The sequence below is a fragment of the Aspergillus stella-maris genome (assembly GCF_047715825.1).
Source record: "Aspergillus stella-maris strain CBS 113639 unplaced genomic scaffold BDV14scaffold_7, whole genome shotgun sequence".
NCBI lineage: Eukaryota > Fungi > Ascomycota > Eurotiomycetes > Eurotiales > Aspergillaceae > Aspergillus > Aspergillus stella-maris.
Window position 1 is genome coordinate 228,610 of NW_027396801.1, and position 18,838 is coordinate 247,447.

Consider the following 18,838-nt stretch of genomic DNA (forward strand, 5'->3'; position numbering starts at 1 on the left):
CTCTCTGTTTCATCAACAAGCTTATGAATCACTCTCCTTCCCATCACTGAGTGTACGAAATCTCACGCCTTCTCTATCTCACTTTTCAACTTTGTCTTACCTTTCCTTTCTCCCTCCCGCACCAACCTTCTGCAACGCACCGCACAGCATTTACCACATAGCCTTCGAACATGGCCAAGGACGGCGAGCGGTCAGCTCCGGCCGACAAGGGCAAGGGCAAGGTTGATGATGTCAAGGATCTCGCAGGAAAGAAAGATAAGCCTGAAGAGAAGACGCAAGCCAACGGGAAACAGAAGGATGACGCGCCGGAAGAGGGTAGGTAGCTCCTATGTTGTCATCGTTGGGAACCTTCGGGAATCGTTCCCAGTCCTCAACCTTCAATCACTGTCTAACCATGGTTTATCTATAGAGGAGCTCAGTGAAGAGGATCAACAGTTGAAGAGTGAGCTTGAGATGCTCGTGGAGCGGTTGAAGGTGAGACAAGAGGTGGCCCGATATGGCTAACTGTCAAAGTTGCTGAAGCTAATCAATTCTCTGTACCCAGGAACCGGATACATCACTTTACGGGCCCGCGTTAGATGCCATCAAGACTTTTATCAAAACCTCTACATCGTCTATGACCGCAGTTCCCAAGCCTCTGAAGTTCCTACGACCGCATTACGATGATCTGGCCGCGCTGTACAACGAGAAGTGGTCAGCTGGCGCAAACAAGGTTGGTTTCACGGCAACCCCGTAATCCAACGAATCCAGTGACTGATAGTTGTGTGAACTCCTTTAGGATTCTTTGGCGGATATGCTCTCGGTCCTCGGTATGACGTATGGAGATGAAGAGAAACTCGAAACGCTCAAATATCGACTTCTTGCCAAATCGGAGGATCTCGGCTCATGGGGCCACGAATATGTCAGGCATCTGGCTTTGGAAATTGGTCAGGAGTATCAAAATAGGCTGAATGCTGACAAGGAAGTACAAGATCTGATCGATCTCGCGCTGTCGCTTGTGCCGTACTTCCTCAGTCACAACGCTGAGGCCGACGCAGTCGATCTTTTGAGCGAGCTCGAAATCATCGAAGAGATCCCCCGGTTTGTCGACGAAAACACATATGCCAGAGTTTGCTTGTACATGGTCAGCATGGTCAACCTTCTCACCTATCCTGAAGACCAACAGTTCCTTCGCACGGCACACGAGATTTACGTTAAATACAAACAGCTTACGAAGGCCATCGTCCTTGCTATTCGCTTGAACGATGTCGATCTTATCAAGAGCGATCTGAATGCCACGACGGACCGATCGCTTAAGAAGCAAATGGCTTTCCTGGTCTCCAGGCAACAAATATGGCTTGACAACCTTGGTGATGATGAGGAGGATCAGACTTTCATGGACTGCTTGAACAACACTTCGATCCCGAAGCACTTCAAGTCCCTTGGAAAGGAACTCAATATCCTCGACCCGATCATGCCGGAAGACATCTACAAGACTCACTTGGAAAGCAGCAGAGGTGCCGGTCTGACCAATGTCGATTCTGCGAGGCACAACCTTGCCAGTGCATTCGTCAACGGCTTTGCGAATGCTGGATTTGGTAATGATCAAATGATGATTGTTGAAGGCGATAAGGGTCCGTGGGTTTGGAAGACAAAGGACGACGGCATGCTGTCGACTACTGCGTCGATGGGTATGCTCCTGCACCGAGACGTGGAGATTGGTTTGGACAAGATTGACAAGTACACATACGCCTCTGAGGACCAGATCAAAGCTGGTGCTTTGCTATCTATTGGTATCCTCAACTCAGGCGTTCGCATTGATTCAGACCCTGCTCTGGCTCTCCTGAGTGACTCCGACAACCTTGAAGCAAAGAACATTCCCATGAGAGTTTCGGCTATCATGGGTCTCGGCCTGGCGTACGCTGGTTCCAACAAGGAGGAGTTGCTTGAAGTCCTGCTCCCCATTGTCGAAGATGTGTCTCTTGATATGCAACTTTCTGCGATGGCCGCTGTTTCGCTTGGTCTGATCTTCGTTGGCTCCTCAAACCACCAAGTCAGCGAAGCTATTGCTACCACCCTCATGGACGAAGAACGCCAGAAGCAGCTCAAGGACAAGTGGACCCGCTTCATGGCACTTGGTCTGGCGCTTCTGTACTTCGGTCGTCAAGAGGAGGTCGACGTCATCCTTGATATCCTCAAGGCCGTTGACCACCCTATGGCCAAGCCCACTTCCGTCCTTGCGTCCGTCTGTGCTTGGGCTGGTACCGGCACTGTCTTGAAGCTGCAGGAACTTCTTCACATCTGTAACGACGTCATCGAAGAGAGTGACGAGAAGAAGGGTGATGAGCTTGTCCAGTCTTACGCTGTCCTGGGTCTGTCTCTGATCGCCATGGGAGAGGATGTCGGACAGGACATGATCCTCCGTCAATTCGGCCACCTGATGCACTACGGTGCCAGCAACATCCGCAAGGCTGTCCCTCTCGCTATGGGTTTGATTAGCCCCAGTAACCCTCAGATGAAGGTTTACGACACGTTATCGAGATATAGTCACGACAACGACAACGATGTAGCCATCAACGCCATTTTCGCCATGGGTCTCTGTGGTGCTGGTACAAAGAACTCGCGTCTGGCGCAATTGCTCAGGCAGTTGGCCAGCTACTACCACCGCGACCAAAACACCCTGTTCATGGTGCGCATTGCCCAGGGTCTACTTCACATGGGCAAGGGTACAATGACCTTGAACCCATTCCACACAGACCGCCAGGTTCTCAGCCGAGTATCTGCTGCTGGGTTGCTCACTGTGCTCGTGTCTTTGATTGACGCCAAGAACTTCATTCTCGCCGAACACCACTACCTCCTTTACTTCCTCATTACCGCCATGTACCCCCGCTTCCTCGTTACGCTTGACGAGGATCTTCAACCACTCCCAGTCAGCGTTCGTGTTGGACAGGCTGTTGATGTTGTCGGACAGGCCGGTCGCCCCAAGACTATCACCGGCTGGCAGACACAGACTACCCCAGTTCTGCTCTCGCACGGTGAACGAGCAGAGTTGGAGGATGAGCAGTATATCCCGCTCAGCAGCACATTGGAGGGCTTGGTTATCCTACGCAAGGTTCGTTGATCCCTTTCATTTTTGGTCTTTCTGCATAACGCTAACAGTAGGCTAGAACCCTGACTGGGTGGAGGAAAGCTCGACTTGAGCACCTGATGTTCTGCGGGACGGTATCTAGTGGATAGATTGAACGCGCTGCGGAGCGTTCCGATACAGTTCAGGTCTAATGTATTCAGAAAAGTCTGAAAAGTATAGTAGACAATGACTTCTTGTTCAAACATACCTACTTCACAATTCACCAGTGTAGCCTGCGTTGTAGTCCTCATGGTCGACCTCATACGATAAGAGTCCCAATCCGTGGTTAGGGTCTAGGGCACGTGCGATAAGAAATCTACGGAGTAAATTTTGCCGCATCATAGCCCGACAAAACCTCAGACTGAGAAGAAGCGCTGCTCTAATTAACAGCTGATTCATTCCAGATCAGAGTTCTAAATATCGAAAATGAAGCTCGATCCGAAAGCGATCCGCTACCTCACGTCAGAGGACTTCCGTGTTCTCTCAGCCGTATGTCAACGCCCCTCACCTCCCCGCATTGGGTCAGAATATATCTTCAGAGCCGGCATAACTGACACAACGCGCCCTCCAGGTCGAGCAAGGAAGCAAAAACCACGAGGTCGTACCGACACCTTTGATCGCCCAGATCTCCGGTCTACGCGGTGGCAGCGGAGTCAACCGCTCGATCTCAAACCTCGCAAAGACGAACCTGATCGCGAAGGTGAAGAATGCTAAGTGTAAGCTTATTCACAACCATCATTTCCCCGTTGACATGGTTCTGACTGTTCTGCGCCCGAATCAGATGATGGATACCGCCTCACCTACGGCGGCCTCGACTACCTGGCCCTGAACGCCCACCAAAAGAACAAATGCATCTACTCCGTCGGAAACCAAATCGGTGTCGGCAAAGAATCGGACATTGTCGTCGTCGCAGACAACAAGAAAATACAACGAATCCTGAAGATCCACAGACTCGGTCGCATTTCGTTCCGAACCGTTAAGACAAACAGAGACTACCTGCGAAATCGAAGCACAGGGTCATGGATGTATATGTCGCGACTAGCAGCGATGAAGGAATTCGCATTCATGAAAGCACTACGAGAGAATGGTTTCGCGGTACCAGAACCTATTTCGCAGAACAGACACACAATTGTCATGAGTTTGATTGATGCTTTCCCGCTCCGTCAAATATCGAAGGTTGGGGACCCGGCGGCGCTTTACTCGGAGCTGATGGAGATTATCATGCAATTGGCTCGTGTGGGTCTTATTCATGGAGACTTCAACGAGTTCAACATTCTCATCAAGGAGGAAGAAGATCCCGAAGCGAAGGGTAAATGCAAGGAAGGAGAGGACGAAGACGAGAACATCAAACTAACGCCCATTATCATCGATTTCCCGCAGATGGTGTCAATTGACCATGCCAATGCGGAGATGTACTTCGACCGCGACGTCAACTGTATCAAGCGCTACTTCCAACGAAAGTTCCATTTTGTGAGCGACGTGCCGGGGCCTTTCTTCGCAGATGCCAAGAAGCAATTAAATGCCGAAAAGAGGCTTGATGTTGAAGTCGAGGCTTCTGGGTTCTCGAGGAAGATGGCGCGCGAGCTGGAGAAGTATATGAAAGAAGTCGGTGCCGATGGCGAAAAGAAAAATGAGGACGGGTCCGAGGACGCGGAGGGCTCCCAGGAAGAGGAAGAGGAGGAGTCTGCCAATGAAGAGGTCACGGAGGATTCAACTCGTGATCTCGATGAGAGTTCTCAGAAACTCAAAGAGTTGCATGTTTCATGATCTTCTTCCTGTCTCAATAGTATATCACCCTACGTTAATGACTGTCATGATCAATGCAAGAGGACATTTTCTGGATATCAATCATCCAGAAGAACACTTTCCGTAAAAAAACGAAAACATCGAGTTTTATTGCCAGTCGAATGATCTATAAAAATTGGCTACGGCGTCCGAAGCGGCCAATCACGCAATTCCGTTCTGCAAAAGTTCCGCAATATCGAAAGACCGCCAAACCTCCATCTACCTCAAAACCACCACCAATCCTCCGTTTCTTCCTTCTTGTCCCTCAAACCGATCACACAGGATCCAACCTCAAAATGGTCGGCCGCAAGTGGTCTAAGTTCTTCCCCAGGCCAGCCGACTGGGTGAGCTCTGCCGCACCATTATCAGCGCGCAAGCAGGTATACCTGTACGTCTCTCCCCAGCAATTCCAATCAATGAACACGATGTTTCTCGAACCCACTGTTCAAGACTAACGCAAATGATTGCAATGCAGGCCCAACTTCACAATCGCTCTCATGCGCACGCCCTTCCTTCCGCCCCGCTATGCCTCCTTCTACGTCCCCCTGTGGTTCTCCAAGCTCGACATGCGCGACTACATGCAGCGCCTGTATGGCGTCGGCGTCATCAGCATACGTAGTTACGTCGAGCAGCAGAAGGTCACGCGGATGACGCGCGGGCCAAGACAGGGCTACGGCCAGATACGACGACCGAAATCGCGGAAGAGGATGACTATTGAGATGAAGGATCCGTTCGTGTGGCCTGAGACGCCGAACAATATGGAGGCGTATGTTTACTTATCCTTTCTCTTTCTTTCATTTTGTCCTTTTGTGCTTCTGGGGAGTGATATCGATAAGTTATGATCTGGAAATTGCATTCGGAATCTGAACAGAACAAACCGCTAACGCATCTTTCTTGGGTTGAACAGCTGGGAGAACGACCAATTTCACAAAGCCGCTAAATTCCAAAAGGATGTATCAACGGAAGCTAGCCCACAGCACATTGTGAAAGAACTGAAAGAGGACGAGTTCGACACGGTCGACGAAGAGGCGAAGAAACTCATTACCGGCGAGAAACCGTGGAGGCCTACGTGGCAGGCTCTAGGATTGAACTATGATAGACCTTCTGTTGGGAAGCCGCCTCTTCCCGGGCAATCGGGTTCGAGTTCTGGGTCAAACCCAAGCTCATGATTCGTGGGATGGTGGAAGTCAGTGAGTGGTTGTAGGGATGTGGTAGAGTTTTCTAAGGTCGTCTGGGAAGGCAAAGAAATCCCAGGTCCTCCGTCTGGACCTTTTCTCATATTGTGCTGTTATATGTTTGTATCATAGTTTTGCTCTGTCTATGCATATCTAGGATGGTTTGTATACTAAATTTCTATTCTGAACAAACAATGTTTCGGTATCCGTAATATGTTCAGCGCACGAGTAGGAATATTGGCATGGCATTTAAGATCAAGCAAAACGATGATATTTTGTACCAATGATGCTGATAAAGAGTAGATGCTGTATTCAATATAGAGTGGAGCTGTACAATCAATCAAGCGATACCAGCGAAACCAAAAAGTCAAAAGGCTATGTAAGCAAAACAAGGCTAGCGGCTAATTAAAAGGCTAAAAGACTAAGAAAATCATAGAGATGATGCAGGTTGCGGTTTATAGACGACTCTCGACGAAGTTCATGTGGTGTTGGCCGGGCCAGTGGGCATCAGGCCAGACGTGGCGGATTGCTTCCCAGATGTGCCTGGATATCGGTTAGTATGAGTCATAGAAGGTATGAGTAGGGAATGGTAAGTGTGAGACATACTTGACGTAAATAATCTCGAGGCCATTGCTGACCTCTTCGGGAACATCCTTCACGTCCTTCCGATTTTGGTACGGGAGAAGGACGGTCGTTACACCGGCTCGCAACGCGCCGATGAGCTTCTCTTTAATGCCACCGACGGGCATCACGCGGCCGCGGAGAGAAACCTCGCCGGTCATCGCAAGCTTAGGCGGCACGGCCTTGCCTGAGAACAGCGAGATCAGGCCAATGGTATGTGCGAGACCCGCGGAGGGACCGTCCTTGGGAATTGCACCAGACGGGCAGTGGACGTGCAAGCTGCGGTTCTTCATGATGTCCTCGTTGGGATCGGTGGTCAGGCCAAGCTCGAAGGAGTGGGCCTTGACCCAAGTCAGGGCGACTTCGACGCTCTCCTTGAGCACGTCCCCGAGCTTACCGGTGAGCTGGACCCGGCCGCTTCCCGGCATGTCTGCGAGCTCGATGAAGAGAATGCTGCCTTGGCCGCCGGTAGAGTATGCGACTAGACCGGTGACAACGCCTGGGCGGCCATGCTTTTCAGCGATCTCTTCATCAAAGCGCTCAATACCGAGAATGTCTTCCAGGTCTTCGAGTGTGACGACGGGGTTGTACGAATCAACTTTAGATGTGTCCGTTGCATCTGCGTACTGAACGGCTTTGTAGCGGCAGATGGAGCCTAGTTCCCGTTCGAGGTTCCGAACACCGGACTCCCGGGTGTAGGATGTGGTGGTCTTGTCGATGACATCGTCTGACAGAATGACCTGGCCTTCCTCAAGCCCATTAGCTCTGACCTGCTTGGGGATAAGGTGCCTCTTGGCGATGTGTCTCTTCTCAACTGTGGTGTAGCCGGATAGCTGGATTGTCTCCATACGGTCAAGGAGAGGAGGGGGAATGGTGTCAAGGGAGTTGGCAGTCGCGATGAAAAGGACCTTGCTCAGGTCAAGGGGGATGTTGATGTAGTGGTCGACAAAGGTGTGGTTTTGTTCGGGGTCCAAAACCTCAAGCATAGCCGCGGACGGATCTCCCTGAAAGTTTGCACCGCCAATCTTATCAATTTCATCAAGCAGGAAAACCGGGTTGGCTACGCCAACCTTCTTCAGGCCGTTGACGATCAATCCAGGCATGGCCGCGACGTAGGTCCTCCGATGTCCTCGAATCTCTGCCTCATCTCGGACACCGCCAAGAGAGATCCGATGGAATCTGCGACCCAGAGCAGTGGCAACCGATCTTGCCAAGCTGGTTTTTCCGGTTCCAGGAGGGCCGACAAGTAGGAGAATAGGAGATTTGTCGCCCACTCTACGGGTAGTCAGTGCTTGTAGCTTTGACTCGATAGCAGCGCGGTCATGCTCGGGCAATGACGGAATATCCTTCTCGATATCACCACCGGAATTGTCCAGCTCCTTTGTCAAGGATGCAATTTGCCGTTCGATGTCCTGGTTCGTTGACTGCTTGAGCCTCAGAACAGCAAGATACTCAAGGAGACGCTTCTTGATCTTCTCTAATCCGTAATGATCATCGTCCAACTGCTTCCGGGCCAGGTTCAACGTTTCACGCCCAAGTTTGTCTTCAGTGACCTTACTCCATGGAATATCTGCCAGATTCTCAAGATATGTTCGGACTACCCCATATTCCTGGTTCATTGGCATCATCTTCCGAAGTCGTCGGAGTTCTTTGTCGGCGATCTTCTGGGCCTCCGCGCTGAGTTGAGCGTCCTTCAGCTTCTGTTGCAGTTCATCAAGCTCGTTAGATTCCTTCTCATCCGAGTCATCATTCTGACCTCCGAGTCCTGGTGGTGGAGTCCTTGAGCCGCCGGGCATACCCCGTCTGGATAGCAACTCCCGAATTCGCGGGTCCAGCTGGCTGATATCCAACATAGACGAAGGTGGAATGTTTTCTGTAGAGATAGTCGTGAATTTGACACTGCCGCGGATGCCTTGGTTCTGCTTGCTCAGAGTCTCAACAACCCTTTCCAGCCTCGTTTTGACGTCCAGAGCTGCCAGAACACGAAGCTTCTCCTCGAGGCTAGACTCAGCAATGTCAGCCATGACATCTGCTAGTCGCCCAGCCTGGGCCAAATCAGACTTGGTTATGATTAACTCGAACTTGCGCGCAATGAGCGGTGACAGTCGAGGTCCCCCAGTGTTTGGTATAAGTGAAGTGTATCGAAGTAGAGTAAGAAGTTCTCTGGATAGCTGTCGTAATTGCTGGAAGAGTTCCACTGTTTCTAAATCGTTCGGCGATGGTTCTATGCATGAAGACTCAAAGTTAGTCGAATGAAAACCTTCTGCCGAGGTAATGCTCAGGACCGACCTTTCTCATCATGAAGGAGACATTCCGCCTCGAAGAATGGACGTTCCTTGATCACACGTCTAATTGTGAGACGTTGTACACCTTGTACTAAAAGATGAGGCTCTGAATAGGCGCGACGCTGAACACCAATGACCTTGCCGAGGGTGCCGTAACGGAATAGGTCTTCCCTTCTCGCTTGACCCGCATCAAAAGACTCGAATTCTTCTCTCTTCTCTTCATCCACGGTGCCGTTCTCAATGACGTGCTGGCCATCTGGGCTCAAGTATGGTGAGCACAGAGGGACGCAGCCAAATGTTATCGAGTTCGCATCTCGCTTGTTCGCATGTGTTCGGTCGAGCAGCGAAGCCAAGAGATTGGCAAGATCTGGTCGATTCGAGACTGGAATTCGCAGTGTCGCGCCCGGTAGGAGGACAGAGCCCTTGGGGAGCGGAACCAACGAGAGCTTCGTTGGTCTTCCCCCGTGGGAGCTCATCTTGAGTGATTATATGAGCTGGCGGCCTTAGACGTTTGCGAACAGACGGTGAAGTATTGACGATGAGATCTATATAGGCGTAGGATCGAGAGTCGAAGGTGGAAACTGTTGAAGAAGTTGGGGTAGGGAGGTGGCGGATCTCGAGGTTATAAGGTTGTTGGCGCGAGGTTCTGGAACTCGGTGGATGAGTCCGTCGGAGTCTGGGGAATCGTGATGGTTAAGACTGATAAGGCACTGTTCCCGAAACCGAGGTTCGCTGTTACGTCAGTCGCTTCTCCGCATAGTTAACCACGTCTGTGATAGGTAAGAGATCAATGCTTTATCTGATGCTAAGGGGCTCTTACTCAACGACTTATCATTTCTCCAAGAATCTATCTAAAACTATCTGCTTCTCCTGCAGATTTAGTGAGTTGACTCCTCTGCTCCGAAGCTGCGCGGCGTATTGCCTCCGTTTCACGTGGTGATTTGCTGCTTAGAGTGGCGTAATACGGCGTAACAGAGGCACATGGCTCGTAATTAATCTAATCAGACGGGACGACGGAACCGTTTCCGTATCCGAACCCATACAATCAGGCGACAAGTTTGGCTTCACCATCTTTTTTTCCCTCCAGCTTGGCACTGGTACAATCTTATTCTTCTCGTGCATATTTGCTCTGAAATCATTCTAGAACCCAATTTCCCTCTTAACGCGCATACGAGGTATTCCTACACCTGTCAAAATGGCAACCCAAGCCCCGCCTCCCTCCGCAGACTCCGCGTCTCAAAAGATCTTCACAATTGGCACGCGCAAGTCCAAGCTCGCTCTTCTACAGACAGACCTTGTCCAAGCAGCCCTCAATGAACGATACCCCGAATATACCTTCAAAATTCACTCCCGCGAAACCGCCGGCGACCAGAACACAACCATTGCGCTCAAAGATTTCACCACGAAGAACCTATGGACCGCAGAGCTGGAGGACCTCCTAGAAGCTGGACACGTCGATCTTATCGTGCACTCCCTAAAAGGTAACACCCCTCTTTACCCCAATTCCTTGATATGATCAAGGCTACTTAGTTGCGTGTCCTCGGGCTGACTTTCCCGCAATCGCCTTGACTAGATGTCCCCACCCTCCTACCGTCCTCTTGTACGCTGGGTCCCATGATGAAGAGGGAAGACTCGAGAGATGTCCTCGTCATAAAGCAGGATCTGCCTCCTATGAGTCTGGCTGAAATGCCGGCTGGGTCCGTTGTCGGAACGTCTTCTATCCGCCGCACTGCACAGCTCGCCCGCAAATACCCCCACTTGAAAGTGAAGGATGTCCGTGGTAACATCGGAACGAGGTTGTCGAAGTTGGATGCTGAGGATAGCCCATACACTTGTCTTATTCTTGCCGCAGCAGGCCTTCTACGTTTGGGTCTTGAAGATCGCATCTACCAGTACTTGGATTCGAAGAACGCGGGGATGCTCTACGCCGTTGGTCAGGGTGCATTGGGCATTGAGATCCGCAAGGACGATAAGGTTATGGGAAATATTCTGAGCACTGTCGGACACGACCAGACGACTTTCGCTTGTTTGGCTGAGCGGAGTCTTCTGCGAACTCTGGAAGGTGGTTGCAGCGCTCCGCTGGGTGTTGAAACCGAGTGGGTTCAAGGTGACGATGGGTCCTCGAAGTTGAGAATGAGGTCTGTTGTTGTGAGCGTGGACGGCAGCGAGGCTGCTGAGATTGAGCTCGATGGCGCTGTTGACTCGGCCCAGTCGGCTGAGGAGTTCGGTGTCACGGTGGCCAAGACATTGGCTGCTAAAGGAGCTGATAAAATTCTGGCTCAGATCCAGCAAGATAAGCAGCTGAAGGTCCCTGTTTCCGAGCAAACCTAGGAAGGAGTTGCTGGTCTCTCCTCGAGGTTTTCGGTTTTCGGTATCCATGGTCTGGGTATACTAGACACGGGCTGGCTTCTTGGCCTCATGCAAGCCCATGTTCTTCCAGCAACGTTCCTGCATGTATGACTTTGCAAATAGATAGATCATTACGATACATAGCAAGACAAATCAAAATGTCTCTTATGCGATCTTATTAGGACTATTTATCCTCTATTCAAGGTATTTCCAGAACCCTTAGGGTTCGCCTCTGTAAACTCGTCCCATGCTCTGGCTTTCATCGTCTCCTCATCCGCTTTCTCCAGGTCATCCTCATCAACCTCCACCGGTTCCGGCTCACCCCCCTTGAGCACATTACCCCGTCGATGCTCCTCCTCCAAATACTCCTCAATCGTCATCGTAGGCAAATTATGCCCTGACCTGAAGACCCCATCACGGAGCTGCGTCCGCCGATCAATAATTGTAAACGGCTGCACAGGCTTCCCATCCTTGCTCAGTATGGGCCCGAACTTTCCACCCTTAAGAAGCTGGGACATTGGTGGATCCAAGCGTTCTGAGTAGTTCTCTTTATTATCCTTGTTTCGTCCCCGGTTATCAAGTTCTCCTGAGGGTTCGGGCCTAGATGGCATTTTGCGGATAGTTGATAGCATGGTGAGTTCTTGCGCTAGGAGGTCTAGCGATTGGAATGTCTGGTGTGTGTAGAGGTTTATTTCTGCGAGGTAGAGGTCTCGGATGTCGTCGTCGTCGCTTTGCAGTTTTTGTTGGTTTTCTGTGTAGTACTTCAAGAAGCACATCAATGTCAGCAAGGTCCAAAATCCCAGACGTTTCGGTGGCAGGTAAAAGGTGTTTGGTGTTCGCACCTCAAGCTTCGCCTTCAATTCCTTCTCCTCTCTGAACCTCGTTATTTTCACATCTCGCCGGGTAGCCGCGTCGTTCGTTTGCGTCAGCGAAAATGAGGACGGGTTCGACACATAGCGCTCGTAAAGCTTCTTATTGGATTTATTCAGTAACTCGTAGTCGTCTAGTCGGGCAAGGTATTTCTCATATAGCCCAAGGGCTCGTTGTAAGGTCGCTTCGCGATCCGTGGTATATGATCGTTGGAGAAGCTCCGCGATGTGGTAATCGAGCGTTAGGTACCTAACGCAGAGAAAAGGAGTTAGACGCTGCGCTTCAGAAACAGAGCGGTGATGCATACGGTAAGTCATTAGTAGATATATCCTCCAACAGCTCATTTGAGCTGAACATCGACAGCGCGGCGGCGAGCCGCTGGCATTCCTCAAACTTTGCTATCGTCGCATTGACGTCGCTGCGGTAGGCGTCGGAGTTGGAGTCGGGGCGGGTTTCCAGCGCGATCTTTTCGCGCTTCGCGTCTGTGAAGACGGACTTGAGGGTTTGGGGTTGTTCTCGTTGGTCCATTTTGTAAATTTCAAGTTCCCGGAGGATGTTTGACTTGGGGAAGAAGCTCGGATCTTAGGAGCTGGAGGAATGTCGATCTATTGGCGTCCAGCTCGAGTTTAATTTGTGCCCCGCAATGCAAACAGTTCTCCCCGCCACCGAGGTGTACTTCTGTCAACAACATTTGGCTTGTACCTTGCACTGCTAATGCATGGGTTAGGTGTTTAGCTGGTTGTTTGTGATTATATAGATCTGTTCAGGTATCATGTAGATGTCCTAGATTGGGCTCTATATTCTGAGTTCGGCTAAAATATATATTTCTGCAGGGTGACCGTCAAAACAAAGCTTGTTTGTTGGTGAAGCAGGACCAGTGAATTTGCTCAAAGACCGTTGGGCGTTTACCGCAGTGTTTGATGTACCTTACTCGAGTTTATGAGCTCAATTCCAACCTTTTCTCTCTTTCAACTCACTCTTAGTTCTCTCCCTTCCCTCCTCCTTTACCGCTCTTTCTTACTCTCCTGCGCCGTTTGACCTTGAGTAAAAAGAGCGCGCCCTCAGCTTCAGCCTTACTCTTTCATTGAGTACCCATCCCATCGTGTGCTGGCTTCCCGTCAGCAAGCACTGTACCAGCCATGGGCGACGCTTCGTCAGTTGCTGCAGTGTCAGTAGTAAGTTGTTGATTACCTCGTTGTTGAAAGGGCACCCCAAGCCCTATGGATTTTGAAGAAGACTACCTACTAATGGCCTCTGTCAAGGTGGACTCAATTGACGACAAAGACAATAGCTCATCCGACGAGTCAAAAATCGGAGTCATCGCACCCGCCCAAAATGCCTTTCAGCGCCAAAAGGCTCAGAAAGCCAACTTCGAGGCTTTGTTAGTACTTAGGGCTCGTCGCTGCCACTTTTCGGTACTAATGTGTTACTAGGCTCGCTCATCGTGTCGAGACTTGCGATGAGAAACTCGAGCCCTCAGAAGAAATCCAGATATCTACGGCCAAGTTGTTTTCCTCCAATGGCCAGCAGCAAGGCACACTTGACCCGAGGGAGTATCAGATAGAGCTCTTCGAAAAGGCCAAGGCGGAGAATACAATTGCAGTTCTGGCTACGGGTGGGTAGTCCCTTTGAAATATAGTCAAGTCTGCTAATTATCTTATAGGAGCTGGAAAGACATTGATAGCTGTGCTATTGTTGAAGTACACTATCGAACAAGAACTGAATCGCCGCGCGGATGGAGGACAGCATCGAATCTCTTTCTTCTTGGTCGGTATAACTGAGTCACTTGAGTGCTAAAAATGCTGACCCGTACAACAGGTCGACAGCGTGACACTTTCTTATCAACAGGCGGGAGTCTTACGAAACAATCTGGATACAAGTGTCGGCCACCTGTTTGGAGCTCTTGGCCCTGACCTATGGAGCAGAGACACCTGGCATGAATTTTTCAAGAAGTATATGGTGATTGTTTGCACCGCAGAGATCTTGCACCAGTGCCTCCTTGGTGCACACATCAGAATGGATCAGATCAACCTCCTGATCTTTGACGAGGCCCACCATACAAAGAAGGATCATGTCTATGCAAGGTTTGTTTCCGAATTGGGGGTCAAAGACTTTGGGTTGACCGATTTTTAGGATTATCCGCGATTCATATCTACTCGCAGATCCGTTTAACCGGCCAAGGATTTTTGGAATGACAGCGTCGCCAATTGATACCAAGGGCGATGTTGCGGAGGGTGCTATGTACGTGGAGAAGCCGCACGAAGTCAGCCCTAATCAAGCTAATATCTTCATAGGCGACTTGAAGAATACTTGGATAGCAAGATTGCCACGGCTTCTCTTTTGTCATCAATACATCAATTTGTCAAACGTCCCACTGAGGAGGTATGGGTCTATGACAAGCTAGAAGCTCCCTTCGGAACAAAGCTATACAACATGATGGACACCCGGTTCGGCGACATTGAAGCCCTAAAGCCCGTCTTCCGATTTTCCTGGCAGGTTAGCTCGGAGCTTGGAAAATGGTGCTCAGATGGTGCTTGGAAACAAACTTTCTCAGCGAAAGTCCTGCCAAAGCTCCAGGGAAAATCGAAACAAGAAATGTCCCGCCTGCAACAAGCTAACGAGATCGCCAGTGAGCACGTTCGCGGTAGCCCTGACGAGCCTGGTCAGCTAAGCACAAAGGTTCAAGCTCTACAGAAAAAACTCACTGAGCACTACCGCAGAAATCCAGAGACAAAGTGTATAGTCTTCGCGAAAATGCGCTATACTGCTCTGATGCTGTTGGAGCTTTTTGAAGCTTTGGACATTCCTCATATACGACCCGGACTGTTGATTGGCGCAAGATCTGATGACTTGACGGGAGCAAATATCTCATTTCGCCAACAATTCCTTTCTCTAGTCAGATTCAGGAGCGGCGAGATCAACTGCTTGGTGAGTGTTGGTATAAAGTGCGGCAAAGTGACACAGCGCTGAGTCTCACTATAGTTTGCTACTTCCGTAGCTGAGGAAGGTCTCAATATCGCAGATTGTAATCTGGTTGTACGGTACTTTCAAGCTCAGCCCTTACAAAACGGTGCTAATCTTGCAGGTTTGATTTATTCAACACTATGATTCAATATGTCCAAAGTCGGGGGCGGGCGAGACAGGCCAATTCGACAGTGGGTGAAAGCAACTTGAACCTAGCTTTTCCTGCCCTAACAGAGAGTTTCGACAGTACGCAAGTATTATCGAGCGCGGCAATGAAGTACAGCAACAACGCCTTCTCGAGGTGCGGGACGCAGAGGTATGTCTGCCATATCTATGATAGAATATCCCATTGCTTACTTCATAGGAAATCATGAAAACCTTCTGTGAAGCACTCCCAGAAGATCGTCTTTTGAAAGGAAACGATGGGCCGCTGGGTTCATCTTCCGAAGAAGAGAGAGCGTATACCATTAGAAGCTCAGGGGCTAGATTAACATATCACTCTTCGCTGGCTGTTCTAGCGCGATATGCCAGCTCTTTGGTAGGAAATGACCCCGAGATACAAGACCTACACTGGAAATCTGACACATAGTAGCAATATGAAGGAGACATCTCAGGCCAAGTCACCTACGTTGTGCTTCCAAGAAATGGTACTTTCGTCTGCGAGGTGATACTCCCCGAGAGATCCCCTATTCATGGTATCACTGGCACCCCAGCAATGAACAAGGCCACTGCAAAGCGGTCCGCAGCATTCGATACTTGTGTTCTGCTCAGAAAGCAAAAGCTGCTTGATGAGCACTTCAACTCAGTCTACCACAAGCGCTTACCGGCTATGCGGAATGCGAAGCTAGCGATCACCTGCAAGAAAACAAACGAGTATGATATGATACAGAAGCCATCTCTGTGGGCCGAGGGTCGTGGAACAACGCCGGATTTGCTATACGCAACGATCATCACATTCAAGCCTAGTAAACCACTTGCAAGGCAGCCAGCAAATATGGTTCAGATATCCCGAACGAAGTTGCCAGCCATCCCGGGATTCACCATATACTTTGAAGAAGGTGACGTGGAAACAGTCGTACAGCTCGCTTCCGTGGAGAATACGTGCACATTCTCAGGTGAGGAGTTGAGCGCTGCCACTGCATTCACGCTCCGGATCTTCCAGGATGTTTTCAACAAAACCTACACCTGCGAGCCTGAAAACATGTCCTATTGGCTACTTCCGGCAAGCCCACAGAACAGCACTAGTCTTGGTGGTGACCACACAAGTTCTATTGATTGGGATACCATCACCTTGACGAATGACACCGAAGAGCTGTCTTTCCCACCTGGGACAACACCCGATTCTCTTTGCGACCGATTCGTGATCGACCCTTGGGATGGACGCTGCCGATTCTTCACTCTATCCGTGGACGAAACCTTGAAGCCTTCGGATCCTCCGCCCCCTTCAGTTCCACGTCGCCGGCACATGAACGACATTATGAACTACTGCATAAGCCTGTCAAAGAACTCAAGAGCCAAGTTTCTGGCCAAGGCCGATTGGAATCAACCTGTCTTCAAGGCAGAGTTAGTTAGACTCCGAAGAAATATGCTGGACAAGATGTCAGAGCAAGAAAAGGAAGCGCCAACGGAATGTTTCGTATGCTTGGAGCCTCTAAAGATGTCTGCCGTAAGTCGTTTCCAAAACCATGCCATGCTTGGCTATTGACCATTATCAAGCTTCCATCTTCTTTTGTCGCATCTTGTCTTGCCTTCCCAGCTATCATCACAAGACTCGATGGATTCCTAATCACCCTAGAGGCCTGCAGAGAGCTCGATCTCACGGTGGATCCTGAGCTTGCCCTTGAAGCCTTTACCAAAGACTCGGACAATACCGAAGAGGACCGCGCCCAGCAGATCCAGTTCCAGAGGGGTATGGGGAAGAACTACGAGCGCTTAGAGTTTCTAGGGGACTGTTTTCTCAAAATGGCCACTTCCATCTCCCTCTTTGCTCAGAACCCCAACAACAATGAATTTGATTTCCACGTCAAACGAATGTGCTTGATTTGCAATAAGAACCTGTACAACACTGCGATAAAGAAAGAGATTTATCGCTACATCCGCAGCCAAGGCTTCTCTAGGTATGATTAAGTTATACTCCCAGTCCACAGCAGCCACTGACCACAAATCGTATCAGACATACCTGGTACCCAGAAGGTCTTTCCTTGTTGAAAGGTAAAGATCATAGCAAGAAGATTCTATCTTCAGCCAAGCACCACCTAGCGGAGAAGACAATTGCGGACGTGTGCGAAGCCCTCATCGGTGCCTCTCTTCTCTCTGGTGGCCAGAACCATCGGTTCGACATGGCAGTCAAGGCTGTAACACTTCTAGTTGATCATGATAATCACAATGCTATTGACTGGGAAGATTATTCCTCCGTCTATGCACTACCCTCCTACCAGACTGAGAAACCAACTGGGTCGGAAATGGAACTTGCTCGAATCGTTGGCAGGGAGATTGGGTACAGCTTCAAGTATCCAAAGCTTCTCCAGTCTGCATGCACTCATCCTTCTTACCCTTCAGCATGGGCCACCGTCCCCTGCTATCAGAGATTGGAGTTTCTTGGAGATTCGTTGCTCGACATGGTTTGTGTCGAAGACTTATTCGCTCGATATCCAGACCGAGACCCCCAGTGGCTCACAGAGCACAAGGTAAGTTGATATCCATGTGTTATGGATATGTTTATTGACGTTTAGCATAGATGGCAATGGTTTCAAACAAGTTCTTGGGTGCCCTGGCAGTAAAGCTAGGGCTCCACAAGCATCTTCGGTTCTTCAGCAGCCCGTTGCTTTCACGAATTACTAGATACGCAGAAGAGATTGAAGCTGCTGTTCTGGAAAACAAGACTGTAGTCGATTACTGGACCGGAACTACAGACCCGCCCAAGGTATGCCGCTCTATTGTATATCTAGCTTTTGCCATGATATCACTAATGTCGCGGACAGTGTTTGCCAGATATGGTGGAAGCTTACCTAGGAGCTATATTTGTTGACTCGGACTTCGATTTCCAAGTGGTCGAGGTGTTCTACAAAAAACACGTGAGACCCTTCTTCGAAGATATGTCTGTCTACGACACATTTGCGAATAAACACCCTACCGTAAGTTCCGCATACTATTTACTGGTGGCATGAACCAAAGCTAACACCCTAGACCTTCCTGCACAACCGCCTGACAAATGAATATGGCTGTACGGATTACTGCTTAAAAGCAGGCGAGATACCTTCTGTTGACGGAGAGCCTCCCCGTGTATTGGCAGCAGTGATGATCCATGATACGGTCATTGCTGAGGGCATTGCATCTTCTGGCCATTACGCCAAGGTTAAGGCGAGCGAAAGGGCATTAGATGTTCTGGCGAGCTTTGAGCAGGCAGAGTTCCGTGCGAAGTTTGAGTGCAAGTGCCGGGAGGTGGAAAAGCCACCAGAGGCGGACCCTGGAACGGCGATTTGAGGTTAATTGGACAGTACTAGTATCAACAACCCCTTGAATGACAGTAAATGACAGACTATCTAGCAATGATTTGTGCGCCAAAGATGCGAAACCCCATAGAAGACTATATTGAAAGTTATGGCTAGACAGAGAAGCAACAAGCCTAGTAGAGGGCCCAAGCGGAGATAACGGTCAGATCACGTGAAACCAGCAGGAACCAC

The 18,838-nt window shown here is 49.9% G+C and overlaps 7 protein-coding genes across 7 annotated transcripts; 5 read left to right on the forward strand and 2 right to left on the reverse strand.

Moving 5' to 3' along the window:
* Nucleotides 1–2: 2 nt before the first annotated feature.
* Nucleotides 3–3,307, forward strand: BDV14DRAFT_166730 (proteasome regulatory particle base subunit RPN1). The gene is made up of 5 exons (XM_073767537.1): nt 3–315; nt 410–474; nt 545–712; nt 779–3,091; nt 3,147–3,307. The coding sequence occupies exons 1-5, from the start codon at nt 171–173 to the stop codon at nt 3,177–3,179; spliced, it is 2,724 nt and encodes a 907-aa protein (XP_073631748.1). The 5' UTR covers nt 3–170; the 3' UTR covers nt 3,180–3,307.
* Nucleotides 3,308–3,467: 160 nt separating this feature from the next.
* On the forward strand, nt 3,468–4,971 carry BDV14DRAFT_130934 (protein kinase RIO2). The gene is made up of 3 exons (XM_073766108.1): nt 3,468–3,595; nt 3,678–3,822; nt 3,888–4,971. The coding sequence occupies exons 1-3, from the start codon at nt 3,533–3,535 to the stop codon at nt 4,871–4,873; spliced, it is 1,194 nt and encodes a 397-aa protein (XP_073631749.1). The 5' UTR covers nt 3,468–3,532; the 3' UTR covers nt 4,874–4,971.
* On the forward strand, nt 4,643–6,340 carry BDV14DRAFT_130979 (mitochondrial 54S ribosomal protein uL23m). The gene is made up of 3 exons (XM_073766110.1): nt 4,643–5,279; nt 5,367–5,657; nt 5,799–6,340. Exons 1-3 carry the CDS (start codon nt 4,927–4,929, stop codon nt 6,058–6,060), a joined length of 906 nt encoding a protein of 301 aa, XP_073631750.1. The 5' UTR covers nt 4,643–4,926; the 3' UTR covers nt 6,061–6,340.
* Nucleotides 6,341–6,345: 5 nt separating this feature from the next.
* Nucleotides 6,346–9,809, reverse strand: BDV14DRAFT_130939 (putative LON domain serine protease). The gene is made up of 4 exons (XM_073766109.1): nt 9,793–9,809; nt 8,977–9,742; nt 6,673–8,911; nt 6,346–6,609 (listed from the first exon to the last, which is right to left on the reverse strand). The coding sequence occupies exons 2-4, from the start codon at nt 9,446–9,448 to the stop codon at nt 6,522–6,524; spliced, it is 2,799 nt and encodes a 932-aa protein (XP_073631751.1). The 5' UTR covers nt 9,449–9,742; nt 9,793–9,809; the 3' UTR covers nt 6,346–6,521.
* Nucleotides 9,810–10,018: 209 nt separating this feature from the next.
* BDV14DRAFT_166736 (porphobilinogen deaminase) lies at nt 10,019–11,477 on the forward strand. Its single transcript, XM_073767538.1, has 2 exons — nt 10,019–10,453; nt 10,546–11,477. Exons 1-2 carry the CDS (start codon nt 10,168–10,170, stop codon nt 11,301–11,303), a joined length of 1,044 nt encoding a protein of 347 aa, XP_073631752.1. The 5' UTR covers nt 10,019–10,167; the 3' UTR covers nt 11,304–11,477.
* Nucleotides 11,478–11,481: 4 nt separating this feature from the next.
* Nucleotides 11,482–12,893, reverse strand: BDV14DRAFT_166737 (IGBP1/TAP42 family protein). The gene is made up of 3 exons (XM_073767539.1): nt 12,499–12,893; nt 12,164–12,440; nt 11,482–12,082 (listed from the first exon to the last, which is right to left on the reverse strand). The coding sequence occupies exons 1-3, from the start codon at nt 12,717–12,719 to the stop codon at nt 11,510–11,512; spliced, it is 1,071 nt and encodes a 356-aa protein (XP_073631753.1). The 5' UTR covers nt 12,720–12,893; the 3' UTR covers nt 11,482–11,509.
* Nucleotides 12,894–13,151: 258 nt separating this feature from the next.
* BDV14DRAFT_211350 (putative RNA helicase/RNAse III) lies at nt 13,152–18,730 on the forward strand. The gene is made up of 17 exons (XM_073776080.1): nt 13,152–13,366; nt 13,454–13,572; nt 13,625–13,806; nt 13,855–13,958; nt 14,010–14,275; nt 14,325–14,432; nt 14,486–15,119; nt 15,174–15,232; nt 15,277–15,346; nt 15,403–15,471; nt 15,520–15,693; nt 15,748–16,821; nt 16,872–17,272; nt 17,329–17,842; nt 17,893–18,078; nt 18,137–18,289; nt 18,342–18,730. The coding sequence occupies exons 1-17, from the start codon at nt 13,331–13,333 to the stop codon at nt 18,636–18,638; spliced, it is 4,446 nt and encodes a 1,481-aa protein (XP_073631754.1). The 5' UTR covers nt 13,152–13,330; the 3' UTR covers nt 18,639–18,730.
* The last annotated feature ends 108 nt before the right edge of the window (nt 18,731–18,838 follow it).